This window comes from Vombatus ursinus, unplaced genomic scaffold (genome assembly GCF_900497805.2).
Source record: "Vombatus ursinus unplaced genomic scaffold, bare-nosed wombat genome assembly UNPS02014883.1, whole genome shotgun sequence".
Classification (NCBI taxonomy): domain Eukaryota; kingdom Metazoa; phylum Chordata; class Mammalia; order Diprotodontia; family Vombatidae; genus Vombatus; species Vombatus ursinus.
Window position 1 is genome coordinate 379,868 of NW_020954661.1, and position 11,847 is coordinate 391,714.

Genomic DNA, 11,847 nt, shown 5'->3' on the forward strand with positions numbered 1-11,847 from the left:
GTAGAGTAGGGCAAGGATCCTTTCCATTTAAGAGCTTTGGCTCCATTCAACTCAACCATCTTTTTAAATGGGAGTTTGTTTTTTGTGGCTTGGCAATGTTTCTAAAAATTATTAATACTTAAAGGAGAGGCCATATAATACAGTGGGAACAATGTTGAATGTGAAGAGAGAACTGTGTTCATTGGAAATTAGAAACTTATTAGTAGTTTGACCTTGAACAAATCACTTGTATTGCTTGATTTTCATTTTTTCCTCTGTAAAATCAGGATAGTTATGCCTATAGCACTAATATGAAAAGAAACAACTTTATGAAAATAGAATTGAATGGGAGAATGTATGTTTTCTAAAAACCATAAAGCACTACATAAATAGCAGCTAAATGTACACAACATTTTGTTATATTAATGAAGGAAACTTTCTGAATATGATTTTTATCCCAATAAGAAAAGGTAAGTAAGCTATAGTCTATATTTCTAACTTTAATATCTCTCCCTTTTGACTAGAGCTTGTTGTGATTAGTTCATTTCTAAACTCTCTGACACCAGACTCTTACTCAGAGACCAAGATTCAGTAAGGACAAAGGAAGCATTCACATGAAATTTTAATAGCAATCTCGTGTTCCAGAGAAGGTTTGTGATGTGCAAGTACTTGTGTTTTACAATTGTGAAGCACTATTAGATGAAACAAAACCATGGATACGAAAGCATTTGGAAAAGAAAAAAAGCTCTCTCTCTGTCTGTCTCTTTTTCTCTACTTTTTGTCTATAGTTCTAAAGGTCTCTTCATGTCTGGGGAAATCTAGATGGCCTGGTTAGTCCCATATTTCCCTTTAGATATTAAGTGTGTTGAGCCACACATTTCTCCTATGAGATGACTAACCATCTATATCTATACACCCAGTGAGAAGCTCCCTACAACCCAAATGTATGCTGTCCATAGGAAAAAAAATAATCAATTTTGTTAAGTATTTCTTTTTAGCAAGAATTTTACAAATAAGACTTTCCTTGTCCCACTTGAATTTCATTTTTAAAAACTGTCAACTTGCCAGGGGTGATACTAGGGCAGAGAGATCATTGAAACATCATTTTCCTTCGTCTTTCAACATGATTTGGGGTGATGTTAGGTGACTCTCTGACACATGGAACCAACAGAACTGATGTTCTGTGTTTGGTAACTACTTCTCTTACCACTTTATTCATGACTATTGTGTTTTATACCATAGATAGTTCTGTTATAGACTTCATCTATAAACCCATAGTCATTTTTATAGGACATCATTTATCTAATCTTAAGATCTAAACCAACTCTTTATCACATTCCAATGTTACTATGAGTTGGTGGCTACCTGGGCTTTTCCAGGCATTCTGTCTTCCAATGACTCAAAAGACCTAGATGTTGAGAGACACACACATTTCCCCAGTTTACCTAAAATGCAAGACCTGCCACAAAGAATTTTCCTCTGTGGGAATTTTATTTCCACTGGACATATATTTTCAGATCAGAACCAAAAGTTTCTTCCTAACCAGACTCGAATGTACAAATGAACAAAGAATAGAATGAATTGAGTAGAAAATGATGTCATTCTCTGATGTTTATGTTTACATTCTAAAATATTTGATATCAAAAACTTTTTGTAGTATCAATAAACTATGCTTTCTACATCAATTCTAAATTCTCAGTTTCCTTATTGAGGGTAGAACAAGAAAAATGAAATTTTCAAGGTGGGGCTGGTTTTGTACTTCTTCAATAATAATGACTACAATGATAGAGTCAGAGTTTTTAGACCTAGAAATGTTCTCATAACTCAAAACATGAAAAAGAGGATTTAGAAGGCATATTTAACATTGAATATAACATGTTCCACAAATTAAAAATCTTTAAATATATGTCATAGATCTACAGAACTGAAAACCAGGACTATTAAAAATAACATATTATTTCAAATAAAGGACAAAAAGTACAACCAAGCATGTAATATATATTTATGATTTCATAACATAAAATGTATAAACTGGATATTTTTTTAAAAAATCATAATCTTAAAGTTATCCTAGTCGTTATCTAATCTAACCTGTCCAATTGTCTTTTCAGAAACCGTGTCCTAGTGAGAAACAAATTTCTTACCATGAATTACTAATTTAAAAGGTATAATATACAGAAAAAATGGCAGACAAGAATCTGACTCTCATGGAAGAATTTATTCTCTTAGGATTTTCTGAACTTCCCTACTTTCAAGGGTTTCTCTTTGTTATTTTTTTAGTCATTTATGTAAGTATCCTTTTAGGAAATGGTCTCATCATTGTAATCACCAATATGGAACCTGCTCTCCAAATACCCATGTATTACTTCCTTGGAAACTTCTCCTTTGTTGAAATTTGTTATACATCAGTCACCCTCCCCAGAATGCTTATGAATCTTTGGAGACAGAAAAGAAATATTTCTTTACTGTCATGTGCTGTACAACTGTGTTTCTTCCTTATTCTGACATCCACAGAGAGCTTCCTCCTGACAGGGATGGCCTATGATCGCTATGTGGCAATCTGTAAGCCCCTCTCCTATCCTCTAATCATGAACCACAAGATGTGTGTCCAGATGGTGATTGGCTCCTGGGTCATAGGAATTCCAGTCTTAATAGGGCAGACATACCAGTTTTTCTCTGTACCCTTCTGTGGTTCTAACAAACTCAATCATGTTTTCTGTGACATGCCCCCCCCAATGAAGTTGGCATGTGGAGACACCTCTGGGGATGAATACTTTATTTATATTGATTGTTTCCTGTTTGGCATGATTCCCTTTCTATTGATACTCTTCTCTTACATTAGAATCCTCAGCACTATTTTGAAGCTCCCATCAACCACTGGCAGATCCAAAGCCTTCTCTACTTGCTCTTCTCATCTTATTGTCGTATGCTTATTCCATGGTTCAGGTTCCATTGCATATCTGCAATCCAAGTCCAGTTACTCAGGCACAACAGATAAGATCTTCTCCCTGCTCTATATCATTGTGACCCCAATGGTTACTCCTACGACATATAGTCTGAGGAACAAGGACTTCATTGAGTCAATGAGAAAACTATTTTCTAAATATATAGGGTAAAGAATAAAATAATTTAACTTGCATATTATTGTATCCTGAGCCATTTCCCAAGTTTTTCTTCCTTTTTTTCTATTCTGTATGCCTTTCAATCTCTTAACATTTTCTCCTTGTTATATTAAATCATTGGGCATTCCTCTTCTCAATCCCTGCATGACATCACATATTTTTTTTTAATGTGTAATCAAAGAACAAACTTATTTTTTTGTCATTGTGGTTTTTGTTTTTACACAATATTAGTAAAGGACAACCTTTTCACCAAAAGTGTAAGATTAGGGAAGCTAACTGATGCTTTGGATTGAACACCAGCCTTGGAGTCAGGGGGATCTAAATTCAAATGCATTTATTGGCTGTTTGACTCTTGGCAAGTGACTTAACCCTGAATGCTTCCAAAAAAAAGTGTGATGTCATCCTGACACTACTACCTCAATAATGCAGACCAAAGTCATGCAGTGTCTATAACAAGCCAAGCACTTATATGATGGCAATGATAATATCTTCAAGGACAATGATTACAACTACAATTTGAGGCTCTTGAGAGATTTTACTTAAGTATGTCAGAAAGCTTCCTGTCCTCTCTACATCTTTTTCTTAGCGTTTCTAGATTGAAATGAGAATATTATCAATTTTCTTCAACCTGAAATGTTGACTGTGATTAATTAAGCTATGGAATGTGTGGTTGTACTAGCTTCCTTGCAAATTGGAGATATGCTTATTCACTATTAAACGTGACTTCTTTCATTGTTGTCTTTATATTGGGGGTTACACATGGCTGGATTTGGGAAATAGGAACCTTATCTCATTTCATTGCAGTGCTAACAAGATTCACTGATAAATTGAATCATTTTGTCGATTAATATTATTCACATGAACCACTGAATATCTGTTTGTTTACTTATGATTTAAAATCCTGAGAAGGAAAAATATATTCTTTTTCTAAAGGGTAGGTTTTGGAGAAGTGTCTTTTCTCTCTTGATTTTGGTTAAATTGCTCTGTGTGTGTGTGTGTGTGTGTGTTTGTGTGTGTGTGTGTGTGTGTGTGTGTGTGTATTTAATAAATATATTACTGGCACAAGATGATCTAAACCTCAGTCAGAAACTTACAAATGTCAGACCAGAAGAGCAGTTAGCAAAGTTTTTCCTCGATTATAGCATTCGGGAGTTAGACTACCCTGAAAGTTTACAAATTCCAAGGTTATTCCACCCCCTGAAAATCTTGAAGAAATCAGAGCCCAGAGAATAAAAAATAAGAAAAACAAAAACCAAAACAACAAAGAAACAAACAAAAACCCAAGATATTCTTTCCAAAAGTGTGCAGAGCTTGATCCAGATAAAAAAGTCAACATATAGAAGACATTCTTGAAGAATGAGCTAACTAAAAAATTACTAAAAAGAACTTGCATGACCTAGGACTTATCTCAGTGATCCCCAAAGGAAAGTAAATACGGAAGAAAAGGACATTAAAATACCTTAAGCAAAGCCCTAAGGTGAAAAGACATGTTGACCTCAAGTTCAAATAAATTTGCTAGAACAAATGACATGAGAAAAAACATTTTTGAAACAAAAATTAAAATGTAACAACACTGTAAAAAAAACAATATTTTTTTTCATTTTTAGGCAATTGGGGTTAAGTGACTTGCCCAGGGTCACACAGCTAGTACATGTCAAATGTTTGGTCTGAGGCCAGATTTGAACTCAGGCCCTCCTGACTTCAGGGTTGGTGCTGTATCCACTGCACCACCTAGCTGCCCTAACCATTCTGTTTTTTGTTTTGTTTTGTTTTGTTTTTTTTTTTTTAGGCAATAGGGGCTGAGTAACTAGCCCAGGGTCACACAGCTAGTAAGTGTCAAGAGTTTAGGCTGAGGATGGATTTGAACTCAAGTCATCCTGACTTCAGGGCCAGTGTTCTATCCACTGCACCACCTAGTTGCCCCCCTAAAAACAACATTTTTGAAATATATAATCAATTCTGACTAAAAGGGAACAAGAATGGTAACAGATAAAATGTGCAAAGACAAAAATTTTTGGACAAAAGAAGATACGGGCAATTGTTTTGATTCACTACAGCAATTTAAAAAAAATTCTTTTTTTTTCAATGTCAAGAGAGTTGATAGGATGAGAGTGAAAATACTTTTAGTTGAGAAATTTTAAATTAAAAATACATTTTAAAAATATGATTTTAAGGCAATTTAAATTTTAAGAAAATTTTAATTTAAATCATATTAAAATTAAATTAGTATTCAACATTTCATTACAGAATTTCAAGTGAAACAAAAGTTTCAAGAAAAAATCAATTGATTTTATAAATGAAATGTGAATACTAGCAGAAAGAAGTAGAAAAGTAAATAAAGCTTTGGATGAAATACTGGATGAAAGAATTAAATATTTTGTATGAAAGGTACAAAATTATATGAAAGTAATAAACTCCTTCCAATGTATAATGGGGAAAAGATAAGCAACTTGTTTTGTGAGAATTAAAGATATATTAAAAATAAAGACACATACAGGAAAAATAAGATATTGAATGTCATTTCAAATGCAAAAGTGTGAACTGAAAAGCAGATAAAAGATAGACAATTTGAGAATTATTAGATTACACAATAGGTAGGACAAAAAATTGAGCCAGTGAATAATACTTTCTGAAATCAGGAAAATAAAAATCCAAGAAGTAATAGAAAACTATAAGCTGACAAAGCAAAATACAAGAATATTGGGCATACATTTAAAGTAGTACTCAATAGTATTCAAGTATCTCTAAAACATTATCAGATTAGAAAAAGGTAAACAATGAAGGAAATATGTATTCAGAAATTTAGGTAGTCAAACATTTTTTTTATTTGAAAATAGAATTAGATGATATATTGAAAATTAGAGGAAGAATAAAGAGAACTTGTGCATATAGCTTGTATTTAACAAAGCACTGGATAAACTATTTCATAATATTTTGAAGTTATAGAGAATGGGTTAGCAAATGATAGATGTAATGAAAAATGATTGAATGACATTTTTAGATCAGATTTATAAGCTTCTTGGAAGTAATACAGTGATGTTCTTTGCTTTCAACTTCAAAGGCAAACGAATTTGAACTTATTAAACTCACCTTTCTGATATGTTTAGACCACTCACACAAATTGAAAAGCACACAAACCCTTGACCCCACTCACAGAAAGGACTTACCTATGTAGCTCAAGGGCTGTAATTAGATACCTCTCTTGCAAAGCAATGCTGTTGTCATAATTTAAAATAAATCTGTTTACCTTGCTTGCCATAAAGTTGTTTGTGTATTTGAACATACTGTATGTTAAGATTAAAAGAACAAAGTAAAACAAAGCAAAACTCAGTGCCATGTAAAAAAATAAGAAATTATTTTCTAGGACCCCTCACTCCATCTTCCAAACAAAAACAGAAATGCAATAGTGAATGCATAATTAAAATTGTTTCATGATTTTACATCATGACCGAGGCAGGAAGGAAAATCTTCTGACTCTTTAAAGTCTTATTTCCTTAGACTTTAGGTAAGATATGACTTCTAACTTCTGATGCTGACAGTATGTATAAGCCTAGTGTTGACCAGATAGATAGATAGATAGATAGATAGATAGATAGATAGATAAATAGATAGATAGATAGTGATAGAGATAGAGACAGAGATAGAATATGGATCTATCAATAAATGGATATGGCTATATTGACATCTAGGTGGAGATATTTTATAATAGCTTGTGAACTAAAATTCAGAGTTTATGGGTAGAATTGAAAAAAATGAAATACATTGTGCCTTTGACATCTTGCTGGTGACAGTGTGTTGCCTATGGAAAGGTTGCTAAGGGTCAGTCTGGTTCTTCCATTTGTCTCAGAACAACTGCTTCCACCCATTGGCACAAGCACAAGCAACTTCCATCTCTAGCTGCCAGTCCAAACTCCCAGGTGAGATGTGGAGATTCTCTAGTGCAAAGAGCAGCCTCCCTTTGACTTCAGGATTCCCATCTCCTGCTGTACCTGTACTTTGATGGTAGAAGAGTGATGACCTCCACTCAGTAATGAACATTCTCACACTTGGTCTTGACATTCACATCCCATGAACTCTGAACTCTTGTAGGTCATCCAAATTCCATTCCATACTCCCTATCACCCAATTGCGCATTTCAATCCCGCTCCACCCCAACACCCAACCATAGGTCTGTTCATGTCTCCCTCAGCACCTCCCCCTAATAAACTCCAATGGTTTCCTATTGACTCCAGGAATGAATACAAAATAATGTTTGGCTTCAAAGTCCTTCATAACCAAATACCCTCCTGTGTTTCCAGTCTGTTTTATACTTTACTCCCTAATACATATTCTTCGATACAGTAGCACTGGCCTCCTGATTCTTTCATGAACAAAACACTCCATCTCTTTGATAAAGGCATTAAGAACCAACTAAAACTACCTTCTACAAGAAACCTCCTCCAACTTCTCTTAATTCTAGTGTCTTCTCTCTGTTATTTATTTCCAATTTATAATGTGTACAACTTGTTCATATACATACATACATATATGTATATATATATATATATGTATATATATACGCATATTACCTTCCTCATTGAATTGTAAGCAAAGTTTAAAGAGATGCAGGATTCCTGGCTCAGTAAGAGGGCAGACGAAATTCAGTTTTATGCTGATGGTAAGAATCCAAAGTATGTTTAAAATGCCCTGAAGGCTACTTATGGGCCAAAAACCTTCAGCGCAACTCAACTGTTTAGTGCTGATCAAGCTGCATATGTCAATGAGAAGGCCAAGATCCTGACAGATAGGCTGAACCCTTCTGTAGTGTTCTCAACAGACTGTCATCAACCAATGCTGAAGCTATTGAGCTATACCTCAGGTTGAACTCAATCCATTTCTTGATCAGTTTCCAAATGCAGAACAGGTTTTGAATGTCTTTAGGCTTCTCCAGTGTGGCAAAGTGTCTAGTTCTGATTCCATTACAACAGAGATCTACAAGGCAGAGGGTCTATTGATCATGCAAATCTGATGAAAATCTTCTGGGTTGCAAGAGGAGGTTACCTCCTAGGAGTTCAACATGTCTCCATTGTCCTTCTATATAAAGGTGAAGGAAATAGGTTTTCCTGTGACAACCATTGTGTGGCAAGGGGTGCCTCTCTTTTAGTCATTGCTGGCAAGTCCTCCTTAATCGATTGATCCATCACCTGGGAGATGGTCATCCACCCAAAAGCCAATGTGGCTTCAGAAAGGCTCAGGAATGGTTTACATAGTGTTTGTTGCCCAATAACTCTAAGAGAAATATCAGAAGCAGAACAGATGTATGTATACACCATTGCCCAATCTAACTAAAGCCATTGATATTGTGAGTCATGAAGGCCTCTGGAAGATCATGGAGAAATTTGGTTGTCCAGAGAACTGCATCACTATTGTATGTTACTTCCATGCCAGCATGCTTGCATAGGTTCTACATAATGGACACTGCTCTTGCACTTTAACAGCCGTCAACGGAGTGAAGCAGGGTTGCATACTTGTACCCATACTTTTAGCATTATGTTTTCAGTGATGTTGTCAGATGCCTTCAATGAGGATGAAAATGGCATCAAAGTAAGCTACCACACTGATGGCACATTATCTAACTTGAAAAGACTACAAATCAAGATTAAAGTGGAAGTAGAGTTGGTGCATGACTTTTTTGTTCAGAGATGATTGTGAAATACAGCCTCTGAGTCCAAGGTGCCACAAAGTATGGACCAATTCTCTACTGCTTGTTATAATTTTGTCCTACCAAGAAAACAGACATTCTCCACCAGCCAGCTTTACATCATATGTGGAACCATTTTTTATATCAAATGGAGGAATTTTGAATATTGTGGACAAGTTCACTTACTTTGGCAGTATACCTTCCAAGGATGTACACACAGATGATGAGGTTGACACACACGTTTCCAAAGCTAACTTGTCTAATGGCATTTGGGAGACTCTGAAAGAATCTCTGGAGGATATGAACTATTAGGCTCCCTACCAAGTTGAAGGTCCACACAGCCATTGTGCTGACCTCATTTTTGTATGCTTGTGAAACCTAGACAGACTACCAGCACCATGCCAGAAAGTTGAACTCTATCCATTTGAATTGTTTTAAGAAAATTCTGAAGATCATGTAGCAGATAAGGTACCAGACACTGAGATCTTTCTCAAACTAAACAGCCAACATAAAAACCCTAATTGCAGAGAGCACAATTCCTATGGGCTGACTGTTTTGTTTACATGCCAAATGTACATTTACCTAAAAGACTCTTTTAGGGAGAACTCACACAGAGTAAGCATTGATGTGGGGACCAGAAGGAGTTATACAAGCACACTCTCAAGGTGTCTGAAAAAGTTTGGTTTTGATTGGGAGAAATGAGACACACTGTCACAGAATCATATAGCATGATACACCCACATCAAATAAGATGCTCTATTAGCAAAGCTTTACTCTATTAGCAAACCAGAATTTCACTAGCTCCAAAGAAACATGTGATGGACAAATGTTGAGACATCTCCCTCCCAAATGGTCATACAGACTATTTGTGCCTGACCTGTGTGGTAGAGCCTTCTGAGCTCTATTGGTATGATGAGCCATATCCAGACACACTGCACATTGGCTCTGACATCAGGATGCCCTTTTGCTCCACTTCAAGGAAGAATGACAAACAACAATGGTTTTTAAGTTCTTTGAAGGAGGGTATTATTTTTTGCCTCTTTTCATATCCACAAACAGCACTATACCTGACATATAGTAAGCACTTAATTGATTGACTACTTGAGTTAGGTCTTGATAACAAGTACAACTTTAACTACGAATGTTCTAAAGCCTTCTTGAAATGACTCATAAGAGCCAATTTTTAAATTTTGAGACTCACCATTTATTTGAAAATGGAAAATACAAAATCTTAAGGCCAGATTTTCTATTTTGTAAATTGTCTAGTCTTATGAAAATAATATAGAAAAATGTTAATAATGCAGACAAACCTTAAAGTGTGTCATGCATACATTTTGGTGAGGTAATTGTTAAACACGTGCCAATGCATCCCTATTAATCTACATCCAAACTGTATGATTTTGAAGACTACTCTAATCAACAGATCATGGAATTTAGACCTAGAAGGTATTAGAGGTAATGCCGCTCAAAACGCCAGCTTCAGCAAAGAAAACAAGGTCTAGAGAATTGATGTAAATACCCCAAGATCATACAAGTATTTATGAGGAGATCTGGGATTTAAAACTGTCTCCTTTGGTATCTTTTGTTACTTTATTGTTTTACCTTTTCACAACTCAAATTTCTCCAGCGAATTATTCCAAAGCCTCAGGGAGGAATCATATTTTCTGATTTATTCCACAGATAAATGCTACAGAGAAGAAGAGAATGTTGATCAAAAGGTATTTGCATTTTTCCCAATCAGTGAACAGAATCTTGCTTAAGACTTAATTTTTGCAAGAAGCCTTTCCTAGTCCTCCTTAATCTTCATGGCTTCTCCATGACAATGTTTTCAATTGATTTTCTTTTTTTTTCTATGTACATAATTATTTATATATCATCTCCTTAAATTGTGAGCCCCCTGAATGCAGATTTTTTTTAATTTTCTTAGTATTTCCCACACTTATAGGAGTGCCTAACAAACAATAAGAGCTTAATAAATACTTTTTGACTGACTAAAATACCAAAAAGGTGAACTCATTTGGCAAATTGAACATAGATATCGTCTGGGAATATTGGATATTCAAACTCAGATCTTCTGATTATGTAACCATTCTCTTTGGATTACATAGAGCCTTCTCATTGCATCCATTTATCAGACAGGACACATTTGTTAAATGCTTACCATTTGGCAGACAGAGCCATTCTAGATACTGTGTATGCAAACACAGAAGTTAAAAAGTCTTTACTTTTGAGGAAGGTTTACAATCTAGCTGGCTGAGATGGCATGTACACATATAGATATTATACAAAACTGTGACACATTGTCTTATGAGGAAGATGCACGTATCCAAAGGGATCAGCAAAGGTTTCATGGAGTACGTGATATTTGCATTAAGCTTTGAAAGAAATTGAATTCTAAGTGCTACAGTTTAGAAGGGAAGGTAATCTACTCATAGGGGAGAAGTAGTGAAAAAGCCAGAAAGATTGTCATTTGCTAGCAATAATATTAAAAGTCATTTCACTGGATTGCAGTGGCCATCAATAAACATTTATTAAGTGCCTACTATGTATCAGGAACTGTTAAGCATTGTGGATAGAAATATGAAAAAGAAAAATAGTCCCTATACTCAAGTATATTATAATATAATATATCCAGAGCTCCTCCCTTGTGTTCGACAGGAAGTGAAAGAGATTCTCCTTCAGAAAGGGACAGAACCGCTGAGTGAGCAAGTGAGTAACCTGGAGGAGCTGCCTCTCAATAGGCATCGTGACAGCATCCAAGTGAAGACAGACAAAGACTCAGCTGGTGGTTAACATGGTGATTGTCTACAATGAGATTAAAATCAACTCCTCCGAAATACAGCAGCACCCTGGGTATTCACTTGGCTGGTAATGGTGCCTTATGGTTAACAATCACCTCCAGGTGGAGGGAGTCAGTAATATCTGTGCCATTGGAAACTGTGCTGATGTGAAGGAACCCAGGATTGTGTACCATGCTGGACTACATTCCAACATTGTTGTGACCACCATTGTCAACAGTTTGAAACAGAGAATGGGAAAAGTCAACACACAAAATGGAAGCTCAAA

General features: G+C 35.4%; 1 protein-coding gene across 1 annotated transcript; it reads left to right on the forward strand.

Annotated features, from left to right (window-relative positions):
* The first annotated feature begins 2,162 nt into the window (after positions 1 to 2,162).
* On the forward strand, positions 2,163 to 3,095 carry LOC114028453 (olfactory receptor 10AG1-like). Its single transcript, XM_027842689.1, has one exon. The coding sequence runs from the start codon at positions 2,163 to 2,165 to the stop codon at positions 3,093 to 3,095; it is 933 nt and encodes a 310-aa protein (XP_027698490.1).
* Positions 3,096 to 11,847: the final 8,752 nt, after the last annotated feature.

What these genes read in the sequence shown, in the direction of transcription:
- LOC114028453 (XM_027842689.1), top strand. Translation starts at nt 2,163, where the DNA reads ATGGCAGACAAGAATCTGACTCTCATGGAAGAATTTATTCTCTTAGGA.